The 27,982-nt window shown below is 39.6% G+C and overlaps 1 protein-coding gene across 1 annotated transcript in view; it reads left to right on the top strand.

Moving 5' to 3' along the window:
• ATXN2 (ataxin 2) overlaps positions 1 to 27,822 on the top strand; it is a 43,819-nt gene extending 15,997 nt beyond the window's left edge. Inside the window, exons 7-21 of the mRNA XM_009698763.1 lie at positions 15 to 224; positions 2,285 to 2,467; positions 4,009 to 4,197; positions 4,904 to 5,011; positions 5,925 to 5,995; positions 6,706 to 7,013; positions 7,504 to 7,567; positions 7,683 to 7,835; positions 8,503 to 8,563; positions 10,573 to 10,757; positions 11,365 to 11,497; positions 21,393 to 21,538; positions 22,454 to 22,681; positions 26,087 to 26,255; positions 27,176 to 27,822. Coding sequence (XP_009697065.1) covers positions 15 to 224; positions 2,285 to 2,467; positions 4,009 to 4,197; positions 4,904 to 5,011; positions 5,925 to 5,995; positions 6,706 to 7,013; positions 7,504 to 7,567; positions 7,683 to 7,835; positions 8,503 to 8,563; positions 10,573 to 10,757; positions 11,365 to 11,497; positions 21,393 to 21,538; positions 22,454 to 22,681; positions 26,087 to 26,255; positions 27,176 to 27,204 — 2,237 coding nt within the window. The 3' untranslated portion in view covers positions 27,205 to 27,822. The remainder of the gene's footprint in view (positions 1 to 14; positions 225 to 2,284; positions 2,468 to 4,008; positions 4,198 to 4,903; positions 5,012 to 5,924; positions 5,996 to 6,705; positions 7,014 to 7,503; positions 7,568 to 7,682; positions 7,836 to 8,502; positions 8,564 to 10,572; positions 10,758 to 11,364; positions 11,498 to 21,392; positions 21,539 to 22,453; positions 22,682 to 26,086; positions 26,256 to 27,175) is intronic.
• Positions 27,823 to 27,982: the final 160 nt, after the last annotated feature.

The following is a 27,982-nucleotide window of genomic DNA, read 5'->3' as shown; positions in this document are numbered from 1 at the left end:
ATTTGTTCTGTCAGGTGTTCCCTGGCCATCGCCTTGCCCATCTCCTTCCTCTCGCCCACCTTCTCGCTACCAGTCAGGTCCCAACTCTCTTCCACCTCGGGCAGCCACCCCTACACGGCCGCCCTCCAGGCCCCCCTCGCGGCCCTCCAGGCCCCCGTCTCACCCCTCTGCTCATGGTTCTCCAGCTCCTGTCTCTACTATGCCTAAACGCATGTCTTCAGAAGGTACAATACCACGATTTGTTCATGTTTTTGTTTGTCTTTGTTTAACTCCTTTGTGAGTTTAATTACAAAATTGTTTTTCCTCTTCATTACTTAACCTATAATTTGTGTTTAACTTTAGTTTATCAGACTATTTCTATTAACCTTTTTATTTGAAGAGCTTTACAAAAACAAAATAAAGCTGTGAAATTTCCCAAGTTGGTCTGAAATAAACTCAGCTTTGTAAACGCTGCTCAGTGTCTTAACTTAACCAACAGCAACATGCAGGACCTGATAACTTCAGAGGGCATTTTTAGGAACAGAAATCTATGTAAAGTATCAAATATTTTAATAAAGTTGTTCCACAAAAAGCAGTTTCAAACCTTTTGTAAAAAAAACCCAACAACAATAATAATAATAATACTGTATTCAGAGAAATGCACTGTGGAATGGGATAGGATAAGCTGCTTCAAAGGCCAATCTGTAGAAGACTTCAGATCTGTTTGCATTGAGGCAGAACAGTAATTCAGCTCCTTAGCAGTCCATAATATGCAGAGAAAAGCTAACCCATGAGTCTTTAGTAACTGTACGCAGAAGTATCTGAACTAAATTTGTTTGTCCCCCGAGGGTACAGTAAAGAACACATTTTAAACTTTTTATTTTATTTAAGTGCACTTAAAAAGTAGCCTGCACAACACCATCTAGCAAGCCTGGAAAAATGCAAACCTAAACTCACTGGAAACCTGCAGTCTCTGCTGTAGCTGGCTCCATTGGAGCCACAGGAGAGAGAACAGTCATCCTGCCGATTGAATCAGTAACACTGTTCTGCAGCATGCCTGATAAATGCTCAAGATGGTCGGTCCATAACCAGAATGTGGATGGTAGTAGGCATGTCTGTATGGCATGCTACTGTCAATTTATCAATGTGAACTTTTTAATGTAGTAAGATACTGAGCATCCACATGCAAATTTGGTTATTTTTTAGCACTTGCGATTGATTTGTCAGGCATGCAGTGAAGTGCTGCTTCCTGCAGCATTTAATTTCTGCTGCTAGAACAGGATTACTGGAAAGTGTGTATTCTCTAAAACGCTCGCCTGTATGTAATTTGAAGTGTACTTTAGATTCATGGTTAAAATAGAGGCTGACATTTAAAGATTTGCGTAACCAGAAGAGGTACTTGATATTTTAGAACTTCATCTGAAACCAGAAAGCCATTATCTGAACTTTTCTCTGTTATTGACCTACATTAAAAATTAACTGTAATCAGCCAGATTGTCTTCTGTTCATACAGTTTTTCCTTTTGAAGCGTCAACATTTGGGTCTGATCTTGTAAAGAAAATGTTTGTTGGGATGTAGAAACTGCATTGCTGCTTAGACTTGAGCATAGCTGTTCTGTGGCAGCTGTACAGGCTGTTCAGAATTATTGTATTCACTTACGACTTTAGCTTCTGGCGTTAAACATGCATGACTTGAACCTTGGGATAACAATAACTTGTTTAGTTGCAATTTTGCTGACTTGTAAATGAATTGTGACCTGCTGCAGGCAATTTAGCCTTGGTGCAAATGCTCTGCTGAAATTCCCCAAGAGCATTGGTCAGCCAGTGGTGACTACTCTGTAAATAAATGTTTGGTATCACTGACCACCTGCCAAAAGCAATGGAGATTTTTTCTCTTCTGGAAAACGTTTGATAGCCTGGAACTGTGCTTATCCAGAGGGAGCTGGTCCACTAACCTTTTTGGCTTGTCTTGCAGTAAGCAATGCTGGATACTTGGATTTGAATATTTTAAATCCAGGACTTGCGTACCTGCTTCAATTCTGATAAAGCTTCTAAATATCAATGAATGTGAGCTGTCATAGCAAGGTGATGAGCCTGTTGGTAGTCTGGCTGGACCAATGGCTTGACCTCTTTAGTCTCGTGGATCCCTGGTTCTAGTCGATGTCAGTGTAAATTGCTTGACTCTTATTACTGCATTATTGAGAGTTGCTAGATTAAATCCAGTTTTAAAAACAGATAGTATGTTTGGGTACTCTTAGTGATGGATGTTAAGTACTTATTGTGTGGGGTTGTCTTCTTTTTCTCAGGGCCTCCACGGATGTCTCCTAAGGCTCAACGGCACCCTCGAGGTCACAGAGTCTCTACTGGTAGGGGTACAATTTCAAGTGGCTTAGAATTTGTATCTCATAATGCACCAGGGGAAGCATCTACTACTGCAGTGGCACGAGGCAGCCCTTCAGGTGGGACGTGGTCATCAGTTGTCAGTGGGGGTAGGTAAAGCTTGGCTTATTGCAGATGGCTTGCCAGGGATACTTTAGAGTGTGAATGCTAAGCAGAATACTGCGTTTCTAGACAATTCAGGCTCTGAATCAACACTGGTCTGCTAACTTAGCTTGTTAGATGAAGTGGGAGAAGGCTGTTTCCAGATAGCTATAGGAAAATAGCTGGTGAGTCGGTCCTTCAAGTGCAATGTTGTCTTAACTGCAGAGGTGAAGTGAGGTGTTGTGTGAAGAGAAAGGAAGGAAAAATGTGGGAATTAGTTGTTGAGAGAAGTGGCTTTCAGGAAAGTTATTGAAGGAGACGAGGAAAGTTGTATGCGTTCCATTGCATCACTGAATTTGGTTAATGGCAGTGTAACTGGGTTGTGGTTTACAGATGAAGGACATGCTTGGGTAGAGGAATGTTGGTGTTAAAAGAGAAGATGAAATGATATTCAAGTTAAGTTGGATATATTTTCCTTTAAAAATTATGCAGATTTTACGTGGTCATTTTGTGTTTGTCTAAGTACTGTAGTAGCAGATACAGTCAGTGCCTCTTTTTAATCAGTTAACAATAGTTTTTTGATATTTTACTTAAATTTGAAGCTCAGTCTTGTGACACAGGCCCTAGTCTCAAGCTTTTGTAGTTGGCACCGTGTTCTAGTGAGTTGTCAGCAGCTGGGCACTTTCTTGAATCGAAGGACAAATGGGTGATAGTTTGGAGTCTGATACTTTTTAGCAGTGCTGAAATTCTAGAGGAGTGCAGTGGGAAGGCATTTTTCAGAAAAGAGGTGTGAATTAGACCCCCGTAGACCTGTTGCCTTGTGGAAAAAGTTTAAATTCTTCTGTTCTGGCATTATCTCTGATTCATCTTCCCCGCACACCCCCCCCCCTTTATTCAGTACTAACATGCAAGTAGGACTGTTAAAATGACTTACCTCTCTTTCTCCTCGCTCACCTGAAGTTAATATGTGACGTAAAGCAACTAACTAGCCGCAGTGGGATGAGCAGGAAGCAGGAGGTACAACTTACTGTTTAAAGAATATACAACTTTCCTTGCTGCTTTAACACAGGGGCAAAAATACACATCAAATAATCTTCTTTCAATAGGATATGTTGTTTTTTTTTTCCAGCTGGCAAACCTCCAAAAGAGGACACTGTAAAATGGATGTGTTTTTTCAGCCCTTTTAAAAATGTTTTACATCTGTTTGTATGGAGACCTGACCACCCTTTCTGTTCTGCCTGAAACTGTGTTAATGTGAGCTGTTGTAGTTGTACTGCTGGGGGGCCGCGAAGCATATTGCAGTTTCATGATGGGACTGCAGGGCAGTAATATTTATTAGAGGCAAGCTGCAGAAAAATTGCATCGCTTATCTGAAATGCTGTGTTGTAAAGAGCTAGGAGACGTACCTGAAAGGTAAACAGGGTTTTAGTCACTATATAGTGTTCCACTAAATATTTTAAAGCATGTTTTTAGTCATTTTAAAAATAAGCAAACTGCTGAGCAAATGAGGATGCTTATCCTATAACTATTTTTTCCTGTTTGTTTCTAGTTCCAAGATTATCCCCTAAAACACACAGGCCTAGGTCTCCAAGGCAGAGCAGCACTCCCACGGGACCAGCTCTGCCTTCTCCTCAGCCTGGTACTATTCCCACTGAATCTGTTGCCATGCCTGTTCCAGCTGCCTCTCCTACACCTGCCAGCCCTGCGTCCAACAGAGCAGTTACCCCTTCCAGTGAAGGTAAGTTACCCTCGCTAGCTTGCAAATACTCCATTTCCCTAATCCCTGACTGCTTTCTAAATGAAGGGAAAACTTCTGATGCATTTAATTTTACTGTGTAGTGAGTTCGCATTTTCTCATAATGCTAACTTTAAACTAAGGTTGGAGAGAGGCTTTTTGATAAGTCTGTATGCTTAATTTCTTCTGCCCTTTAAGGAGCAAGCACTTACATATATTTGACTTAATAGAGGATTTTTTTTTTCCTGAACTGAGTTCTTGACTGTTTTCTAATTTAAGGAAACGTAGGCCACTGGTTTCAAAGAATATGAGCGTAGCGAAAGGAAGGGGAAAAAAAAAACCCAAATATTCAAGAGCACAGTCAAATGTCTAAGAACTGTCAGATCTTTGTAGCATTCTGTATAAAGAGCTTGGACTATTGAAAATAATTTGCTCTCAGTTTGTAGTGTTTTCAGCCTAGTTAAGGTTCTGTGCATGATGAGAGGGATGTGTTTGGGACTTTTTTCATTTTGCTATAAAAATAGTGGGGTGGGGAAAGGGAAGGATAGCCCTCTAAGCCCTAACTATAGGTAGCAGAAAATGTGTAACTTCGGGTTTTTCTTTTGTAAGCTAAACATGGTTAAATCTCTCTTCTGTTTCTATCTTGCCTTCTCTCTTTGGTCAGTTTGATTTGTGTATAAGAGAATAACTTTGGCAATTTCTTTTCTAGCTAAAGATACTAGGCTTCAGGACCAGAGGCAAAATTCTGCAACTGGAAACAAGGAGAATATAAAGCCAAGTGAAACTTCTCCTAGTTTTCCTAAACCTGAAAACAAAGGTTTGTATCAAAAGCTTTCATATGTACTTGTAATGTAGGAGTTCTAAGCACTAAAGCTGCTATTATAGACTGCTTTAGTTAGTGTTTTAGGGAAGACTTGGAGGCAGTCTTCTACAGTAAAAATTTGGTCATGCGGTTGTGCAGTGGCAGACCTACAATTTTAAATGTTGTCCTTGACTCATTTCATCAGCACAAAGTGTGGAGATGCTCATGTGGATGGTGTGATTTCTTTTCACCTGCTTTTCTCTTCTTTTTTTTTTTTTTTCCCTTCTTTCTTTTTCCTGCTCACAAAGCTGGTTTTTAGCTGTCTTTGAACTGAATGAGTGTTTCTACTTAGAGCTATGTTTACAATACTGCTGAGCATTGTGGGCAGTGTAGTTTTTTGTAACTATACTTCTTCCTATTATGTCTTACATTTGGATTTCCCTGCAGCATTGTTTGTTTGTTCAGTTCTCAAAAAAAAACTTTTCATGTTGTTGAACTTAGAATTCTAGAATCGTTTAGGTTGGAAAAGACCTTTAAGTTTATCAAGACCAAACCTAACCTTGATCAGTGTTTCATCTGTACTTGCTATGTCTTGAAACGCTGACATGTTAAGTTCTGAGGGTTTTGTTGCATGCTGCTTTGTGTTCAGCTGAGTTCTGAAGTCCCTGCACCTCAGGGCCTCTGTCTTGGTGTGATGCGTTAGAACTATAGATATGTCAGTTGTGTAATGCTGTGGTTTCACAGAGTATTTTTGTGTGCTTGTACATATAGTTCATGGAATTATACCAAATTACAGATGAAATTATACCACTGTATTTCATTTTTACATATGCAAACTTAACCTTTTTGCAAACTTAGTTATGTATAGGGTTTGCCTATTAAACTTGTATTAGAAATGCTCGAACAATGTTGATCTTCTATTTGGCAGGTGTATCTCCAATTGTTTCAGAACATAGAAAACAGATTGATGATTTAAAGAAATTTAAGAATGACTTTAGGGTAAGTTTCTCTGTATGTCAACTTAATGGTATCATAGTTCTCATGTGCATCCAGATTATTTTAATGAATTGAGTACACTGCATGTGTTAACAGGAAAACAGGTCCTTACTACTCGTGCTAAATTTATGAAAATAGCTATAAGAATTCATGCTAGATATTAGAAAATCAATGCTGACTCTTGCTAGTACAATTGCCTAATACATGTAAATGTGTATATTGACTATACACTGAAAATATTATTTGAAACCTGTTTGATCGTTAGGTACAAACAATTATCACATGTATGCTCCATATGGAAGAGCTGTTTCAAAAAATAAAGGGTTTTGCTGAGGAAAATTGAAGATGAATTCCTATTACTTATTTCCTGGTTATAATGGTTTACTAAATTAGGTTAGCTTTTCAAGTGTTACTGTTAAATCACACAGGGGGATGAGTCCAGAGGGTTGTCTTAAGCTTTCCTGTCACTTCCTAATCAATATATAGGTCAGTTGGGTCGCTGAATAGGTTCTTTCCCAGCGTAGGCTTAAAACATTGTCAGTGTTCGTAGATTTCTTTCCTAGTAGAAATGGAACTGTATGTTTTAAAAGGTCACTTCCAGATGGTTGAGGCCTGTGGGACTGTATTTTACTCTGCGTATGTAATAGCATTAGATTATCTCTCCCTAGGTGTGTATATCAACTTACTGAATATATTCCTTGGGTTTTTTTCAGTTACAGTCGAGTTCCTCTTCAGATGCAGTGGATCAGCTGCTAAACAAAACCCGAGAAGGTGAAAAATCAAGAGATGTAGTTAAAGAAAAGACAGAATCAACCCCTAAAGAATCTATCATAGAAACTGGCAGTAATACTAACTCTAATGGTGGCAGTAGCAAACCTAATAGTCCAAGTATTTCTCCTTCAATAAGTAATAGTTCTGAGCAAAAGCGAGGGCCTGAGGTAACTTCACAAGGTGTACAGACATCTGGGCCTGGAAGTAAACAAGATAAAGAGGATAAAGAGGAGAAGAAAGATACTTCTGAGTGAGTAATTATGCCTTTTAGAATAAGCACATCTGTTATTAGCATTTAGCCATTTGTAGAAAAAACTGTTATTAATGTGTAATATCTTACTGTTTATATGGCTGATGTAAGTACTCTCTGTTATACAGAGAAAACAAAGGTGAAGTGACTGTACTGAAAGTCATCTCATGAGTCAGTGGCAGAGCTGCATATAGCACTCTAGTCCTGTTCACGCCTAATTCATATCTAAATGCTTATTTAAATGTTTTCCTGGCTCATGTGAGCTGTAGTATCAACAGCAGGAAAACTTTTTTATGGATAAGCAGTATAAGAGTACTGTCAGTAAGAGTGGTTTTTGCATGCCATGTGTTGTTTGTGCTCTCAAAATCTGACTTACAGATGGAAATGAGGTGTTTAATCTCTTTAATAAAATTTTTAATTGTTAGGGAGTTCTGCAGATATGCTCGTAAAAGAATAATGCTGAACATAACTTTTTGTTCTTTATGTTTAGGCAAGTTAGAAAATCAACACTTAATCCTAATGCAAAAGAGTTCAACCCTCGATCTTTTGCTCAAGTAAGTTATTTGATACTGTTTAATGTTGCCTTTGAGTAGATCTTTATAAGCAAATCTTTTACTTGGAGTATAATCAAGCTAATCTTGCATATGCGTTGCTGAACTCTGTTTGTAGCCGAAACCTTCTACTACACCAACCTCCCCTCGTCCGCAAGCTCAACCTAGCCCCTCCATGGTGGGTCATCAGCAGCCAACCCCAGTGTACACTCAGCCTGTTTGTTTTGCACCAAATATGATGTACCCGGTTCCAGTGAGTCCAGGCGTGCAGGTAAAGTGCAGCACAGGCTGCAAACTTGTTAACACTTTTCGGATGATTGTCAGCATGTTGAGGAGACTTAGGAGATCTAAGTTAAAACAGTGAAATGACACAGCTTGTACTACTTTTGTAAATATGGGCACACTTACATTGTTGTTAAATTTTAGCTATGTAAATATTGACTTTTCCCAGTGGTCCCTCAATCTAGGTGTTCTGATAGTCTCAAACACTTCTAAATTCCAGCAGCTCTTACTCAGGTTTATTGTTAATCTATGCGGACTTCCTCCCCAGTCCTCCACACATAGTCTCACTCTCTTTAAGTTCTAAGCAACTATTTCTTTGTCGTTAGCTTCCAGCTGTGTCCCACTAGTTTCTGGTCATCGTAGGGATTACTAGGATTTGCAATCTAACTCTGTTATAAAGCTGTCTGATATAGTACAGTGCTTGAAGTAGCAGTAGTAGCATTACTTGACTGTTTGTTGCAAACCATATGGTCTTAGTTGTTTGTACATGCAGACTTAATCATAGTGATCCAAGAAAATATCATAGGTTAGGCAGAGCTCACCAAACCATATAACATAACAGAGTAAAACAAGTCAGAGCTGAGTGGGGCCCCCACCCCAACACACACTCAGTTTTTAAAGGAATATCGTGGCTTCAACTCCTCCTTCTTTTTCAGCCTTTGTATCCTATTCCCATGACGCCCATGCCAGTGAACCAAGCCAAGACATATAGAGCAGGTAAAGGTGAGAATAATACTGCCTGTTTGGTTCTTAGTCTGCATGCAGCATGAATAAATTACAAATGTTTGAGTATTTTCTAATCCATGTTAATTTGTTTTTAATTGATACTTTAAATGCTCTTTTTAATAAAGGGAAGGGAGTGGAAATACTAATGCATTTCTAGATAAACTGATTCAACCAAAACCTGGTAAGTTTAACTAATGGGGAGTTGCTTGATTTGGAATCTAGTTTGACAAATGGGTAAACATCTCTGTTACTTGGAACGTTAGGGTAAGCTGATTGTCTGCTATAGTTCATAAATGTTACACGTTTTTGTAAAGGAAACTTTCTGTACTGCTTTACAGCAGAGCCCTGAGTGGTGCTTTAATAGAGGTTTTTTTGTCAACAAGCAAAATCACTGTTTCTTCAGAAAGAGTACGCTGTGCTACTGTTTTAGAAAGAACTTTCTGCTGGTTCCAGTTTGTTCTTTTGCATTCCTTCTGCAACAGTAACTGAACAGCTGGAGTAACAATACCGTGTTTTTAACAAGTGACACCTGTGGCTATGGAGCCGAGAACATGTGTGGCAAGATGCACTCCCTTCTGTGCAGTGCAGTGAAGGAGCAGAAAAATGATGGTCTTGTTTTTTATAGTCACGTTTCAGATAATGCTCTAATTCTACACAGTGCATGCTTTCTTGCAGTTTTATACAGTGGTTCATGATGATAGGTTCCAGTGCTGCAGCTCCAGTCACTGGAGGAGGAAATTGTTTAGAATAGCAGTTCTGCTGTTTAGAAATAAACAAGTAGCCTTTATGAATGTAGGGAAGACAAAAAACCTGCAATGTATTTCTATTTTAAAGCACACTTAACTTTACTGTGGCCTGACCCATGAAATCTTTTGGTTGGTAACAGTGATTGTTTTAATCAGAAATAGATTGCTGTATACTCACTTGCTGTGTGAGACCGCTCTCCTGTTCTGAATTCCTTTTTTAAGTTTCATTATTTTCTGCATATCTATTCTCTGTGCAGCATAGTCCTGAAGGAGCTACATGGGTTAAAGTTCAGTGCCTTTACACTGTTCCGGTTGGGTCCTGTATTTACTTTTTTCTGTTGTTGATCTGGAGTGTAAATAAAATCATCATGGAGTGAATTTACTGAATCTTCAACATTTCCCTCCTTTCCTCTCTTTAAGGGGTCTGTCTACATTGCACACTGCAGTGGAGTTTACAGGTGCTTGAGTTAGCATAGTCATTAGTTGCAGTCTCACTGCAGCAAGCTGGAGCTCACCTTGAACTCATGCCCTGTTGCTTAGTAGACTGAATTAGTTTGTTCTGAGTGCCTTGCTGCTGTGGTTCGGTTGGTCGCCTTACCAGGATAGCTCAGGTAGTCCCACACTACAGTGCTCTGCTCTCTTAATCTTTCTTCCCTTTCATTATTCCTGCTCCTCTTATAGGTTGACTTGTCCCCTTCAGTGTTGACTGTGACCTAAAAGTTGCTTTCTGCTATCCTGAGTGGTAGCACAGAGCTTAAAAGATGTGAATACCTCAAATTGTGGCTGCATGGAGACCTTTATTCTGCTCTCCTCAGCCATAAGTGCAAGTAATTTTAACACTCAGCTTTCCAACTGATGGAACAGTTGCTGAGTAGTTCCTATAGAGGGTAAATTAAGCCTCTTGAAGGAGACAAGATCAAATTTGATTAATGTAGGTATCCTGATATAACCTTTCTCTTCTGTTACTGGTTCTTGTCAGTCTTTCTCTCCCTCTGCCTTTCTTCCTTCACAAAAAAAAGCAGACCTGGGTTTGTGGCCTTATACATGGCTCAAAGGCAGTGATGAAAATCAGATGTTTCTTGGAGGAACTCCTTTTCATGCTGTTCCTCTTTTTGATAGAGCTCTAATGTGTGGTTAAAGGTGAGGGATGAGGGTATTCCACTTGGTCACAGTGACATTGTAATGTAAAACCTTTCAGAAAGATCGTCGTTCTTTGTCCTGTATTTCTAACATGAGGCACTCTTTGCTTTGTAGTACCAAATATGCCTCAGCAACGGCAAGACCAACATCATCAGAGCACCATGATGCATCCTGCCTCGGCAGCAGGCCCTCCAATTGTAGCTACGCCACCTGCTTATTCAACACAATATGTTGCATATAGTCCCCAACAGTTTCCTAATCAGCCTCTTGTGCAGCATGTGCCACACTACCAATCTCAGGTAAGAGTCCTTTTAGCGTACGTGGTAAGTCAAAACAGAAGTAATTAAGTGGCTTGATCCTAAATACCCTATTGTCTCCAGTCATAGGAAGTCACTCTGAACAGTTTCTGGGTTCTCAAGCATACTTGTCATGTTGTAATGTGTTTCAAAGCCTGTAACAAATTTTAAGGTCAGTTTAGAAATTGGCATTTATTATTGATGCTGCCTTTTTAGCTCTTTGAAGAATTCCTTTCAGGTCATGGCCAGGACATCTCCTAGTTAGCTGTTGTAAAAATAAGCTGTTTGGTGTACATGTCTTACTTCAAAGGCTTTGAAATATACATATGTAATTGGATAAATACATAATTACATACATAAGCTCACTATGTTACTGGAGTGGCAAGAATTAGATACGCCAATGGTTTTTGTCAGTTTCTAGCCCACTGCAGAAAATGTCCTTACATTTTTAGAAACAATTGTGATAGCATGAAATCTTCAGTTTGCTCTGCATTTTAGTAAGGCCAAGCTATTACTCTTTCTAGGTACATAATTATCATTTAGATGACACCAGTTTCTTTGTAACAGTCCTCCAATTAACTGTTTGTTTTTTTATTTCTGTTGAATGCAGCATCCTCATGTTTATAGCCCTGTAATACAGGGCAACGCTAGAATGATGGCACCACCAACACACGCACAGCCTGGTTTAGTATCTTCTTCTGCAACACAGTATGGTGCGCATGAACAGACGCATGCTATGTATGGTAGGAAACGTTTTGTGTTATATGTAACTTTTTAAGTTCTTATGTTGTGCAGGGATGTATTTAATCTCAAGCTTCAAACATGGGTATCATTCAGATTACACCAGTAGATGTGGTTTATGTTTCATAAGATGATGAGCAGAGCATTGAAAACTGAGCCACCTGGTTAAAATGAAAACTCAAGTATGCTGATTTCGGTAGGATGCCAGTGACCAAGATGAAATTTCAACCTGGGAGCTGCTAAAGAATATCTGCTGAAAGAAGTTTGTTCAAGTTCTCTTGATGCTTTTGACACAACATCCCTTGATTGTTTCTTGATTATAATTAGGACTTGTTTTATTGCAAGGCTATGACCTCAGTTTCAAAACTTGACTTTAGTTCTGACAACTAGTGAAATGCTGTCTTTATGATACTACTAGCATTATTAACAGTATGAACACTGCTGTTTAAGCAAAATAAAACATGTGTTGCTTACCTTTCTTTTTTGGTAAGTCAAGAATAAGTATGTGAAACAGCTCATGTATTGCTGACAGTTAGTCTCCAGCATTATCAGATGGGCCTATTTCACTTACAGTGAAGTGCTGAAAATGTGGGTTACCTTGTTGCAAAGTGAAATGTGAAAGAACTTCTAAAGCGTTATAAATGTGTGATAAATCAATGCCCAATTCGGAGGAAAAAACTCACTGCAGAACATGCTATTGAAAGAGGTAGAATCAAGGTTGCTAGAAGGCTTGGAAATTGTCATAAAATGTCAAAACAGCAGATGGTCTCTTGAAAACGTGGCATTTCAATACTTGTTACAGCATCTGAGGAAGACTTTTATTGGGTCACGTATATTATTGACTTAGATTCTAATAAAAGATTTTCTGTACCTTTAGACATCTTTGTATGTTTTCCGGTGCTTAGTTTTACACTGCTACTTAATGGAAGTCCATGATGTGTCATGAAAACTTACAAGGCTAAGAATCTGAAGTTTAGTGTGAAATTAATTCTGATTTTAAAAAGTCTGTGTCTTACCCATCTGAAAACATCCTGTCAGATCTCTGCAGTGGTATGGTAACATAGCTAAGAAACAAAAATAACAGAATCCTTTTTTGACACTTGGAGGAAGAACATTTCGGCTCATTTGTGTTGAAGCTGAAATGGAAGTTACTTGTAGAGATTAAGTCTTTCCCTCACAGGTCCTTGCTAATTGTATTACTTTGATCTTTTCAACTCTTGTGCTTGAGGTGTCCATGTAAACAGATCTTCTGTTTGCTTTTTCATTAGATTAAATAGAATTCCGATAAAGTGAATGATCAAAGGCTTTCAGACCTTTATTGGTGAAAACTCTCTGCTCAAATCCTTATTAAAATAAAACCAAACATGAGATAATCTGCGATTTGATTGAGAATGGTTGCATGTGACTTCCTAGCAATTTCCCATTGTGCACCATCCTTATCTTCTGTAACCAGTGGGTTCTACAGCATTGAAGTACAAGCCTATTCCCTTGGTTGGCTTTGATCAGATGTCTGTATAGTTTTTTTCACTGATATTCTAACTTACAACTGTTAGATCCCATTTTGTGTTGGTTTTGCAGCTTGTCTGTTGTAGGTATGTGGCTACCTACCAGTGCAAACAGCTACGTTGGGTCAAACTTGAGAATTCTTTGCTATTTCCTGCCATGTAATTAAATATTACTTTTCCAAGAGCACCTGATTTAACAGAAGTTGCATGTCCCGTGTTCTTTCAAGTGGCTACTTGGTGACTCTTCTAAATATTCTCCCACCTTCCCAGTAAATGATCAAGTGCTTGAAATTCTTGTTATTGAAACCCTTCAACCCAACTGGATCATGAACTCTGTATGAGATGCCTTTTTTTTTAAGAGTATGTTCATACCATGTGCAGACGTGTTTATTGCCTAGTGAAAATGAATTGGCTCAAATGTACCCTTAACCTACAAAGTTTGCAGTTAGCTACACATGAAATGACTTCTGACGTAGTGCAGCACTGTCTCAATTCAGATTTTTGCAAGTCTTCCATGTGCTGAGTACTTGAAGACCTTGCCTAGAGGGATTGTGTTTCTTCAAAATGTGTCCATCTGTAACATATTCACTTGACTTCCACTTATCGATATGTGAACGCTTGGGGAAAAAAAAATGTAGAAATACCTAAGGTGATAAATATAAGCTGCTTATGGAGTACGTTGCTAAAGAACAACATGCTGGAATCATTCACATCTGATTTGAGTGACTATAAGAACATATCCTTAACTTACGTTCTGTATTTTGGGAATCTTAAGTTTACCCACAGTATCTTTGAACTAAATATACCAGTGCACTTCGATTCTGGTCCTCTCTTAAAACTAACTTGAAAGTACAGAATAACAACTTCCTGAGAAACAGCCACCACTGCTGCTTTTGATTTCTGGAGCACTTACTCAAACAAGTTCTCAGATTTCCTTTTGGCTCTTAAAAATTGCTACCTGATTTTAAAAAATATATAATTTCTTTTTAAATTTTTTTTTTTCTTCCCCCCTTGATATCAGGATTCAGTGGGCTGTACTGCCCTTTTATCCTTCAAGGTACTAGTGCTTTCTTTTGAGATAATTCTTGCAAAATTCACCTTCCCCCCAGCGTATGTGGTAGAGAGAAGATGTCTGCAAGGACAACTGCACTGAGACGTGGGGGTTGGGGGGCACTGCTTATGAAGTGTTCTTAAGGTGTGAAATGTTTTTCTGGTGAGATCTGAAACTCCATCTTCACTCGTGGTTTGGGACAAGTTGAAAGTCTGTGGCAAGTAGTAACTGACTGCCAGTGAAGAGAAATGCCTATTGATCCATTAAGTGAACTACCCTCCCTGCCAAAAGTTTGGGGTTTGTTTTCCTTCCTGTCTCGTGAAGAGATAGCTGAATCCAAAATACATACAGTGACCTACACTTGTTGATAAGCACTCTTCCACTTTAAAGAAAAGTATTTTTGTCTAATGCTGTTTAATGCTATATTTCTGCACTTCTGGGATTTCCTTGCCAGTTGTTACAGTGTCCTGCTTCTTTTCACAACCCGCTGTTGACAAGAGCTCAAGAGAAGCAGAGCAGCTGAGCTGTATGGTCACCAGTAGACCTGTCTAAAAATATGACGGAGGAGTGTTTAAATCACTGGGTTTTTCCCCCTCAAAACACAATTGGGAAGGACAATGTTCAACAACTATCTTTCTTCCTGTCTACCAGCCAGACGATAAAAACATCTATTACACACTTCAGCTCCTAACTTCTGGAGATGTGACCCACTTAGATGTCCTTGTCAAGGGAAGTTTGAAATGCAGGCACTGCAGAAGCAGAGCAGTACACACACCTCTATCTGCCACACACACGTACCTGAACGCGGAGTTGTCGTTCTTACCTTGCTAAACTGCACCTTGGTTTCAGAATGTACTGCCTGTCTTGGAAGTGTTGACTCTGTGTGATCTCCCTGGTAGAGTTTGCTGGCCATGGTGTGCAGTTTGACTGCTTGGTCTATGTCTCACAAAGACCCAAACTTGTCTTGTGCCATTAGTAGAAAATTTAGTTATCTCGGTAGAGAATGGATATGTTCGTTCCTGTGACAATGAATTTGTGTTAGTTTTACCATGTAGCTGAATTGCCTGTGTTTTCAGATAACTGGAGTCCTCTGAAAAACTTAACTTTTGTGTTTTAAAAACAAACTTGTTTAAAACCAGACCTTGGTTTTATACAGATGCATTTCCTGTTTTTTTGTGCTCTCATTCCTGTCCCCATTCTCTCTTCCCCTTTCCCCTTCTGCATATGTTTTACTGGTCTGGTGTTGTCTCTAACTTTATCTGGTTTCTGTCTCAGCAGTAGAGTAAATTCTATTACCCTGATAGTGCAATGGTGGATATAATATAAACTTCAGAGGATTCTCCAGGGACTAAGAGAGAACCAGTCACCAAAGGTGTCTTGGAACTGTTAAGAATGACAGTGATATAGCTGAAAAAGCAAGGGGCCAATTTCTGGTTTAGTGTAACTACATTTTAACCTTCTTATTACAGTGGACTGTAATAGACCATTAATTGACATAAAGTTTATTTTTGTGTTAATTAAGAACTGAAGACCTCAGTGTCACAATTAAGAAGGAAGGCTTACTCGAGACTTGTGTTGTTTCATCTTCACTCACTTGTAAAACTAAGTATCCAGCTCTAATAGCACCTAAGTAAATAAAAATATCTGCATGGTTCTACAATCTTAAAAAAAAAAAAAATTTTAAAAAAAAAAAATTATGATGCTGACCTTTCCAGAAGACGGGAAGTATGCACGTGGCAAGAGGCTAATTTACCTTTCTATTTCCCAAATTCAGCATGTCCCAAAATACCATACAGCAAGGAGACAGGCCCTTCTTTCTACTTTGCCAGTGAGTTGGGTTTTTTGTACTAATTTTGATTTGTACAGAAAAGCACTTTCTAAAGAACAGATGTTAAAGGAATGGGACGTGTTGAGGGAACAAGTTTCCTTGCACCAAACCAGTATGTGGAAAATGCAGGAAGGTTCCTTTCAATGGATGGGGGGATGAAGGTGTTGAACACATGTATACGACCACAGGAAGCTGATTTGTCTTTTTCTTTTTTTGAATGTTTTTTGCATGTCAAATAATCTGACTTTACTACCCAGTCTTTTCATCTGCAACTAGAAGTGAGTGCTGCATGTGGATAGCCTCTGCTTAAAAACCTGCGTGAACTGCCTCGCTCACTTTCTTTTGTGGCCCGAACGGGATTTTTAAAACCCGGCAAGTTAATAATTTTTCTAAAAGGAGATGTATCTTGTGCCGCATCTTTAAAAAGCTGTGGGTCAAGTTCTGAGCCCCTGGGAGGAAATAACTTGAGTTGCAGCTGAAGTGAAGGAAGCTTTCTGTAGAGTTACTTTGGTGCCACTGAAGGAGTGCTGTGAACAACATACTTTGTCATTATTATAACGAGACTGACTAGATGAGGGCTACTTGCCAGTACCTAGCATCGGATGCTTCCCCCTTGGCAGGTGAATGTTATCAGTTACGTTACCTGGCTCCAGTGCTCCTGTGTGGTGTTGCTGGTGACCTACGTCTGTGTAAGCAATGGGAGAGGGGCTGACATCCTCCATGCTCTCAGTACGCAATAACTAATACAGACTTCAGTTGCGTACGTGTACTGGGAAAGATAACTAAAAAATGTTGCCTTGTATGTTGGTGTTCATCATAGCACTTTGAGGAAGCTGGTTTTTGGCGGGGGGAGATGATTGCAAGATGAACTGTAGCTGTCACCCAAGACATGGAAAAAGAGGACTTGAAGTTTCAGGGTATTTTCATACTTGCTCCTGTCCTGCAGTGAGACTTGTTGCTGTGTCTGTCTGCAAGTCCATGCAGCCTATGCCAGGCACTCTTCTGGGGCTTTTTGAGTTAGCTCATGCAAGAGGGACGTGAGAAATACCACTTGTTCTCCAAAACTCTCTTCTGGAACAGACTTCCTGTGTTTCTTGTACAGTTCTGCATGAACTAGTGTTGTAGGATGCTGACCTGTCCTGTTTTCATGCATCTTGGTTTGGTGCACTGAAATAACTTTAATAAGCTCGTTCCTTTCATGGATAATCTTTTAAGTGAAGTCCGCTCTACCTGTGTAAAATGACTTCTTTAAATGTTTGTATTATGAAAGAAACATTTGCTATTTCTTTGCTTCCTACCATTCAGGTCTTTTAAATGTAGTTATCCTCACCATCTTACTGGGTCTGGCAATAGTTTTGAAGTTTGTTCACTGGTCAGTTCTTGAAAATAGGCTCTTCAGTGCATCTTTGGATGATGACCAACGATGACCACTATTGGCAGCACTGAAATTCCTACCAGGGAAAATATGAAATGACATTATATGGTTTTTGCATGTGCCCTCGTAGCTGGGAGTTCTGCTTGGTTTCTGCTGCTCTGACCTCTTTTAATTTCAGCTCCTTCTGTGAGTTTGATGGCTGACTACTACTTGTTTGCCTCTCAGAAAAAGGGGTTCCACTTTTGTAGAGTTGAATTCAGTAATTCAATCCATCTGGTATTTTTGCTCACTTCATTACTGAATCACTTACCTTCACTGTGTATCCCTGCGAGGTTAGTGCAGTTAAATATTTCATGTTGGGAACCAGCTTGATCAAAAGATGCTGAAGTGAAGCAGGTTAGCCTAGGGAGTGTTTCTACGGGAGAGGAACTTAAAGGTGTAAAGGGTGAGAAAAACTGTATTTGTGCTGGAGTGAGCTTACTTGCAGCAAGAAGATAGGCAGAGCTGTTTTGTCCTTTCCTAGACCTTTCTCAGCACTTCTTGGATACTAGATGGCCATTTGGAAAATCCCTAGAGTACTGACAGATGGGGGAAAATGTTGGATAGTTGGTGATGGTTTTTTTTTCTTTTTTCACCTCTTGTCTTACCTTGTTTGCTATTTAATATGTGTAGGGAGCTGTTTTGATGAACAGGCAAAAATTCTTGAAAAAAGTCACAGTGAAATTGCTTTAGTTATGGCTAAGGAGGTGAATTTCTTATGACTCTTTTGCAGGGCTTCTTTCACAGGTTTGCTAGTCTCATAGATTTCATTGGCTTGTCATAAACTATTAATTGCACTAGCTAAACATGGAAAACTTTTTACATTTGTAGAGTTGAAGTTTGAACCCTGGTTTTGAACTAAAACATATTTCAGACTTGCTGCCACTTGTCCTGAACCGTTCTTGATCTGTATGCAATATCTGTACAGGATTTAGATTAAGTGTCCAAATAAAATTTTCTGAAGGCACTTTTAATATTGCTATTAAAACATAATTTGCAGCAGCATCTGAAGTAGTTTTAACCAAACTTGTAGAGGTTATGAGTGTCTTTTTAAAGGCAAAATGGAGGAGAGGAGAAGCTAGGCAAATAAAATTCTTCACTGTAAAAAGTCTGGAACTTTAAATGCAAAGCTATGGATAAAAGATATTAGGTGGTTATGGAAGAGCTGCTACTATGACAAAAACTTGATCCTCCCCCTGCTTCTGTATCTATTCTTTAGGGTACTATTCCTCCATTTAACTGGCTTCTTGAGAGAAGTTCTTCATTGTGAAGTTTTATTGTATAATGTGTCTGCTTCAGAATAACTTAGTTTATCATTCTCTAGGCTATAAAGAAATGAAAGATGAATTGCACAAATGGTTTAAGGGAGTACCACATTATTTCAGGAGCTTTTAACAAGTAATGTGGCAGGATGTGGGAAGCCTTGAATATCTTACAACTTGGAATTAACTTTCATATACATTTTAAAACCTCTTGAATGGAGTTGAAGTTAATTTGTAGTCAGGCATGCCAGCTCTGTGGTTGAGGCAGTGGGATGAGAGCTGAGGAAGATTTCTGGTAGCATGCCCTTTGGCAAGCAAGTCAATCCCTCTATGCATTTATTTCTATTACTTTGACAAGACATAATAACTTTTGGCCTTCTTCAGAGTGTGTATAATAATGAGGTTGAGAAATTTTCCTACTGTAGGAAGCCATAAACTTCATACTGTAAAAATGCTCAGTGTTGCCATTGATAATTTTCACGCAGTCATTGTAAGGAGGAGTGATGTTTGCAAGTCAAATATAAGCGTGGTGGGGATGCTGCTGCAAAATAAATTTTAGTAGTGATACGAAAAAAAAAGACATTTGAAAGCGTGACAAAGTGCTATGGCAGAAGATACTGGTAGTTTTGACAGTGCGCATAGAAAATATCGAGCTGTTTTCGAAACCTCCCTCAATCAGAAATTCTTATAGTGTATGAGTGTGCTTGTACACTTCTGCTTAAGTACGCTTACATGCTCATGCATAAGTATGTTAGGATCAACTACAGGGTGCAAGAATTTCGGATTACAAATGTATATGAAGTTCATCGCCTGAAACTCATTAGTAGCCTGAAACTGTAGTGCGCCTCACTGTTAGACCATTTGTTGAGTGAAGATTTAATAGAGCTTTCAAGACAGCAGGGTGGGATTAAGGTAAATGTGGTAGGCAGTTATTTTCTAAAGGAGAGCCCTTCATAGTGGCCTGTAGAGGGGAGAAAAATCTCAACTGGGCAAAAAAGATACTGTCTATATATATTCTATTGAGTTTGAATATGTTAAAACTAGTATTTGTAAGCTTTATAGCAAGCCAAACTGGAGGAAAAAAAGTATTTGGACAGGGTAGTAGTGCGTCAGGGCTGGTTAACAGAGCACAGTAGAGTTGCTGTGTTTTTGAGACTTGCTTTTGCTGAATAGCATTGTGCTTTCAGATGCACCTACATTTTTGTCCGTGTTCTCCACCCATCTGGGCTTTCATCCTTTGTATACACACAGCCAGTTCTGTGCATTCCTGAACTTAGATCCCAGCACAGTGAAACTTCAGAAGCTGCAGCAAACAGTTCCTTGCAAAAGTGAGATAACACACTTCGCTAGCTGTGAATACCTGGGGCAGGTGGTTGCAGCGTAACAGTTGCACTCAAAAGTTTCTCCCTGTGCCCTGCTTTTCAGGTTTGTTTACTTAGGGCAAGAAAACGCCTCTAGAAAACCCATGGCTTCTATAGGTATGCTGCAGAGACAGGCACTTTGTTGGCCATCAAATTCTCATCTAATACCCCATTAAAAAAGCTGTAACCCGATAGATAGTAAGCAGTAATTAACTTCAGTCAGAACAACAAAAGGGTACCAAAACAAATAAGGAGACGTTGCTTGGAAGATTCAGGAGCAGGTTGATAGTTTGCTTTTGACTGTTTTGTCTTTTAGTACTATTGTCAGCAAAAGTAGCCTTGGTCTTGACGAGCTGTAATACTGGAGAGAGTAGTGCACACTGTCACGTGCAGAAGCGTGGCTGCAAACTGTGGACTGGTGGTTGCACAAGACCTAAAGGCAATAGAGGGGAATAGGCAAAGCGTCTTCATTTTCTTAGGGTCTTGCTTTCTGGTTGCATGCTTTGTTTTTAGTTTAAAGGAAGACTTGCTGTCATTATGGCTTTTCATACTTTCTTAGATTCCCTCAGAAGTTTAAAAAAAAAAAAAAGATTGGGTGGCCCGTTTTGAAGCAGAACAGAGCAGAACTTCTCAAGGAGGGCCTTCTTGATATTAGTTTGTTGTTGGAGACTGGTATGGCTGTAGCAACAGATGTGGCTTCACTGGTGTGAAAGTTTTATGTTAAGTTTTTTCCTTTTTTTGGAATTTTGTACCTTATTTGCTACTGCTTCATGGAATTAAGAATTTCATGGCAATGTTGAGAAGTTCACAGAATGGTGGTGATCCAGAACAGACTCTGTAATTGGCCTTGAGGGGAGAGGCAAGATATGTTATTTTAGTACGAGATACTGGCTTCAGCAAAAATTTGATGCTTAATCAGCCTCAGTTTTCTCAGCTGTTAGGTATATACTGTGTGTCCCTATAGCTCTTAAGCATACATGCAGTGTATATACTTTACACTGACTGTACTGTGAGCAATTTCCAGAAGAGTAGCATGGTGAGGTTAGCCAGGTATAAGGCCAAAGAATTTTTTGGATGGTGGAAATAAAAATGGCTTGTAACACCTTTGAAAAGTATATTTCAGGAAAAACTAAATTGTATGAAAATGATAAATTTGATATTTTAAACTGGTCTGTTTGACAAAACAAAAGATGAAATACTGCTTTTTTTTCTATGTAGTATCTGTTATATTGTCAAACTAGGGAAGATGAATTGTCTAATTATGGTTATTTATAGACTTTCCTGCAAAACCAAACTACACAAAAGCAAGGTAAGATACTCAGCTATTTGCAAGATACATTTTTTTTTTTTTTTAGAAGGGGGAGGGAATATATTTACAATATGTTTGAGATATAGTGAAATCTTCAAGTGCAGATGGTGACTTGGTGAGATGCGTGTTCTGTATCTGTTATTAAATATTCTTCTTTTTCATCCTAGTTTCCACTGGCTCACTTGCTCAGCAGTATGCCCACCCTAATGCTACCCTGCATCCGCATCCTCCGCATCCTCAGCCTTCTGCCACACCAACTGGCCAGCAGCAAAGCCAACATGCTGGAAGCCACCCTGCTCCTAGCCCCGTGCAGGTAACAGAACTCAAGGAAGTGAATGTCTTTAAATTGTATTTAACATGCTCTACTGGAAGGTGTTGCATCTGTCTGATGCTTGATATTGTTACATTGATTTCTTTGAGAGGAAAAATGGTAGGATGGAGCAGTTGCCCAGATGAACTACATGTGAGAGATCTCATGCAGGACTTGTCTAGATTCCCCTCTGTTTTCTGGACGGAAGGAAGTAGAGCTATATAATTTAATTTTTCTCTGCTTGCAGTGGCTAGGACCCAAAGGTGGCAGGCTCATGACATAGTTTGTTAGATAGGCTAGCGGGGAAACTTGTAGCAGTCCCTTCCCCTTAGGAAGGACCAGTATCAGAGTCCAGCCATTCATTTCTCCCTCTTCACAGGGGATGAGGTATAGCTTGTTTCCATGTTACGATTAAGGAAGGGTCATAATTTTGCCAGAGCTTTAATATGAGTGGAGTTACAACTGGAAATAACAGGTAAATGTTGAGAAGCATTTGATTGTATTTTGTCACAGACAAGCAGCTGAAATCAAAAGAGGCCTTGCAATAGTGCTGCATGCCTTAGTTACCTACTGGTAATAACTTTGGGATGCTAAGTACAAATGTGAAGTTTATCCAGCTCCACGGTTGCAGGTTCTCCGTGTTTTTACCTGGCAGTCTAGGTTCTGTTTTCCAGACTCCAGCTCACATGGCTTCTAGTGCAAGGAGAAAATGAGCCTGGTGGAATTGAAATGAGTTTCCTCATGACCATAGGTGTGGTGATCCTTAGATCTGCCACTTAAAGATTTACCATTGAGAGCAGTCTTGCAAACCTTTCTTACACTAGTTTACAGAATAAACATGTCTCACTTCTAGACCATAGCTTAAATGATCTAATGATCTTCTGTCTTTTTTGTTTTGTTTTTTTTTTTTTTCCCCAGCATCATCAGCACCAGGCTGCTCAGGCACTCCACCTGGCAAACCCACAACAGCAGTCGGCAATTTACCACGCAGGTCTAGCTCCAACCCCACCTTCCATGACGCCAGGCTCCAATACGCAGTCTCCACAAAATAGTTTTCCTACAGCACAACAAACAGTCTTCACCATTCATCCCTCCCATGTTCAACCTGCATATACCAATCCGCCACACATGGCCCATGTCCCCCAGGTAAACACAGTTTAACAACCTTCAAGACTAAATGTCTTAATGCCACAAAGTTAGGACAGTCGGGCCTGCTGAAGTGAATTACATTCTGTCACCTCTCAGCACAGACTACTTGTTGTGTTATTTAGGTTTCTATCTGTACATTGCCTTTATTTAGAATTTTACAAGATACTTGGACCTCAGCTTCCAACACCCAGTGCATCTACAACTGTAGTTTAATGAAGACATCTTAAGCTGGCACTGCTACTGAAAGAAATTGAGCTCTCTTCCCAGTTCCCGGCTCCCATCCTTGTCCTGCCCCACCATTCTGCTCACAGAACCGTTTGGCCATGCAGCAAACCAGACTGGGGACATAATTCAGCTGAAGTGTGCCTCCCCTACCCCCATTTTAGGCTATTTCTCAGTCGAATCAGTTCACTACTCAGGTTCACTGCATGATCACAGGAAGAGCTGACATACAGAAAGGTTGGAGGTGAGAGCTGAGTGGAGGAAGGCTGAATTGCTGCTTTTGGTGGCAGTTTTAGGCTCTGCACTGTAGTCGAATTTACACAAGTACATCCAGTAAAGGATATTACACAGGATGACTAGGGAGTAGCAAGGCACTGCAATGGGAGATAGGTGAGATTCAGTTCAGATGACTGCAAGACAATCATTGCTGAAAGAGAAAACCGTGTGTGTGTGTGTGTATGTGTCTGTGTGTGGTTCTAAATAAACTGCTTATGCAGAAGGTCCTCAGTGATTGTTGGGCAACTTCACAACAGTCCTTGCTTCAGGATCAGAAACCCACTTCTCTTAACTGCTCCCTTGTGGTCAACTCACTGAAAAAAGGATTTTGGGAAGGGAAGCACATGATTGATTAATCAACAGCTCTGCGTAAAGCAGTGTTACAAAATTTTTCTGATGTTTACTAAATCTCATGGATTTAGTGTGCTTTGTCAAGGAACGGACAGTTAATCAGTAATTTGCCTGCACAGTTTCTTCTTCAGACCAAGTACTTGGTGTCTGGCTTATGCCTTCTCATACAGGTTAACAAGAGTTTGGCATATCATGACTAACTGTAATTGGGGAGGTTAGTCTAATAGGTGTCCAGTCCCTTGCAGAATTCTGCTAAAATCTTTGCTTTGGTCCCTGGGACAGTCAGTTAAGCCAATGAATTAATAGTTATTTAGGAATTGTTTTACTGATGTTGAGTTTTTAGCTTTTTAATTCAGTTAGGCTTTTAATTTCTCTGCTTTTGTACTGTGGGAGGATAAGGAGAGGATGTCCAAACTTGACTACTGCTGTGGCATCTTGCTGTGTCCTCCCAGGCTCTGGTTTCTGCCAGAAACAAGATACTTGCGCTGCTCTGGTGTGATGGCACTGGTGTGAATGCCTAGGTCGTACAGCTTCTCGGGGTGCCTTGCATACAACCCCTCGGAAGGGTCTTGCTGCATGCTCCTGAGTTAGTGGCATGTTCAGTGCCGTGCCTTGAAACGTGAAACTTGTTTGTTTCAAGGTCAGCTTAAAGGTAGAACTGTATGTGAATTGTGCTGTACACGTCATGGCCAGGCCTGTGCCTGCGCTATCGGATGAGACCATTGCCTTCCTTTCTGTGTGCCAGGCACTTAATAAGCAAACCTCGCTAAAGCAAGTCAGATGCAACTTTTAGTCAGAACTGACTGCTCAGTCAGGATTTTTTAGCAATCAGAGGCAAAGCCTGCCTTACCCTTTGTTTTTGACTTACGCAGTCTATTCTGCTGTAATTTTTTTAGGATGAAAACTACGATCTATAGCCCATGTTATTTAGACCAAACTAACTGACTATTCAAAATGAGGTAGTTCCCTCAAAAATCTCTAACGAAGGAGTAACTACAGTTCTGTAAGAAATTTTAAATGCATGTAATTATTCCATTGTGGGGAAACTAATCACTGGATGTAATAGTTTCTTAGCAGCCTTATTTCCAACTTCTGAACACAATTCTGAAATACCAGGTAGTAGGAATTTCAGTTAGGCTAACACAGGGGGTCAACTGAGTTTCCCTTCAGGTTGTCAGATGAATCCTGAGCTGTTAGATATCTCACTTGAGAAACAGTACTTTAAAATTCATTAGAGAGTACTGTCAGCTGCCAATTTGCAAAGCGTTTGAGCCACAACAGAAAATTTTTATCCGATGTATGCATTGAGTACAGCTGGTGTATGAATAGCTGCTTTATAATGATGGCTGCAATAATAGCATGTTTGTCAAAGTAAAAATGGTGCTGATCCTGAAGGGTATTTCTGTTTCGCAGCCTTATCTTCTAAGCCTTTTTTAGAGCAAGAGTGAGATGTGAATTGCAGTTCCTGCCTTTAAAGGCTTCTTGAGTGCTACTAATACAGTGCCAGTCTGATAAAGAGTTTCAGGAATGTCTGTGATGAGTCAAGTAACCCTTTTGTCTTTAAGAAATAAAATTGTGGCCCACTACCTGCTATCTGTCTTTACTGGCATGTGAAACGTGAGGCTAAAGTTATTGCACCGTAGTGCTCTGTTAATGGGATATGGTAGAAGGACAAAGCAAACCTTAGATACAAAGGCTTCCCTGCCCCTCCCCAAGAGAAACCCACCGAGAGCTCTAAGGGTACCTTAATGTTTTGTGCTTTTAAGAAACTAGTGTTTACTAGCTTTTTAAACCAAAAAAATTGATGACCTCTGGAGTCATGAACTGCTCTGAGCTAAAGAAGCCAACTGACAAGTTACTGAACTCGTTTGCCAGAAGGTGATCAGCCATCATAAAGATTAATCTTCTTTTTCCAACGAGACTTAACTGTGATTGCTTAGATTACACAAGGACCTTAACTGGAAACAGAACAAAGCTGACCTAACAGTGTAAAGAGATGAAATCACTCCTCTTAGAATGACTGCTTCGATGAACAATAATATGGGCACAGGTCACTGGAGTGAGTGATTTCTAGGGCAGGGAACCATGAAAGAATGTGGAGTTGTGTAATGAGCAGCTGAGGAAGAGATGCCAGACTCCCAGTGCGTGTGAAGTTTGTATCTGTACCTGGTGCATTCTCTGCATAGGAAGTGCTTTGATCTAGGTTACTAACAGTAATGTTTTGAAGATTTGTTGCTGAGGTTTTTTTTGTTTTGGTTTGGTTTTCTAAACATCCCACTGTTTAATGCTGGCAGTTTCTCCCAGCGCTCACTGTCCAAATGGCTAAAATTGAGAATGTGACTCAGAGCCAGCCGTAAGGATTTGAGCCCCCTTATTTTTTTTTTTCCAGTTATTATTTTTGTGTTAAGATCTCTGACTTAATCCCTATAGCTAATCTAGTTAAAATGGAGTAAATCTCTGGATTTACCAGTACAGCTGGAGAAAACTTGACAGTCATGTGGCCAGGAGTGATGCCTCCTTGTGACCATTATACTAAAGAGCTCTTTGTTTCAGGCTCATGTACAGTCAGGAATGGTTCCTTCTCACCCAACTGCCCATGCTCCAATGATGCTAATGACGACACAGCCACCTGGTGGTCCCCAAGCCGCCATCGCTCAAAGTGCACTACAGCCCATTCCAGTCTCGACAACAACACATTTCCCCTATATGACGCACCCTTCAGGTGAGGAGTGTGTGCCCGGGAGACCTGCACCTTAACTGAGCCAGGTCGTAGTAGTGAGGAGAACTGTTATGAACCAGATTTGGGGAAAAGAACAAAAAACAAACAAACAAACAAACAAAAACCACAACAAACAACCCTTAAGATGTCCTTGTAGAGTGGCAGGCTGCTGAAGGCAGACTCTTTCTGCATTTCACATTTATACTTTGCCAGCCCAAATGCGAGCCTAGATAAGCGTACGAGATTTAGCTGATTTAGCAAAGGCTTTGCTACTTTCTAGCTAAAGTAGAGAAATGGATAACTGCAGACACTGGCACTGTGGGACTGTTGTTCTTCCAGGTTTTGCCGTGGTTTTGCCGTGGGGGATGGACTCTCTGTGTAGCCTGTTTATAATGATCTGGGGTTTTATTAAATCTAAAGTCATTGGTCTTGAGGATAGGAGTGTAATTGTTGCTCGGGGCTAGGGCTGTTAAACTTCTAATGACTGAAGTAAAGTGACAACTGAAGTCTAATCTTTAATTCAGAGTAACATTCTGCAGCTTTACTTTTTGTGAAAAGTAGGTGCTGTATGACTTCTTTCTGCTTTAAATTTAACTGTACCTAGGTTTCTTTATTATTGATTTCTAAACAGCCTCTAAGCTGTTGTAGTGAACTAGTTATCTGATCATGTTTCTTGGGGAATGTGTGAGCAGAACAAAGCTGCTTTCTGAGGGTTTAGGTAGGGAAAAAAACCATCCAAAGGACATCTTGATATGCAGGGTTTTGTTTTGTTCTCTTAAAAAAAAAAAAAGAAAAAAATAAAGAAAATTTTAAAAAAAGAAAAAAAGCAAGTTCAGCTCAGTAGTTGTCCTGTGACCACTTTACTAGCAAACTGTTGTGTGGCTTGCCAATTTATTATTTACATTTGAACTTTTTTTTTACAGTACAAGCCCACCACCAACAGCAGTTGTAAGGCTCATCTGGAATAACTGAAAGGCTGGATACCTTTTGTAGGCCAAATACCCTCCTTCTACTGCTTCTGCCAACTGGAAGCACAGAAAACTAGAATTTCATTTTATTTTGTTTAAAAAAGAAAAAAAATTGATTTCTTGTAACATCCACTAGGAATGCTAACAGTTCATCTTGCAGTGGGAGAGATTCGGACTGAGTAGAGGCATTTAGGAACTTGTGGGCTATTCCATAATTCCATGCACTGTATCTGAGTCCTGCAAGTGCCCCAACTCTGCTTGCTGAAAACTGGAAGTTATTTATTTTTTAATGACCCTTCAAAGTTATGAACTCATCAGCTAGCAAAAGAAGTAACAAGAGTGATTCTTGCTGCTATTATCACTAAAAATCAAGACTTGGAGATCCCTTTTACTTCTAACTAAACTTGAAACAGGTTCAGTAAAAAAAAAAAAATTCTAATCGTCAAACTGATGAATTATTATTTATAAATCACGTTTGATGAGATAATCACTATCGTGAGACAGTGATGTAACTTTTAAGTTAAGAAAACTTTTACTTTGTAGATAATATAAAATAAAAACTTAAAAAAAAATTAAAAAATAAAAAAAGTTTTAAAAACTGACCTACTTAAGTGTTTGTGTCTTGTTTTATCAGTATCTTACTTTAATGTGTTCTCCAGCTTTCGATCCAGATGGGAGCGAATGTTTTATTTAGCATCAGGTAAGCTTTGCCGTGTGTTTCCGTCATGTGTTGCTTCAGTGTCATGTGTGTGCCCCGCCCCC

The sequence above is a fragment of the Cariama cristata genome, unplaced genomic scaffold, assembly GCF_000690535.1.
Source record: "Cariama cristata isolate BGI_N322 unplaced genomic scaffold, ASM69053v1 scaffold25404, whole genome shotgun sequence".
NCBI lineage: Eukaryota > Metazoa > Chordata > Aves > Cariamiformes > Cariamidae > Cariama > Cariama cristata.
The sequence above is the reverse complement of the archived record's forward strand: the minus strand, read 5'-3'. Positions and strand labels throughout refer to the sequence as shown.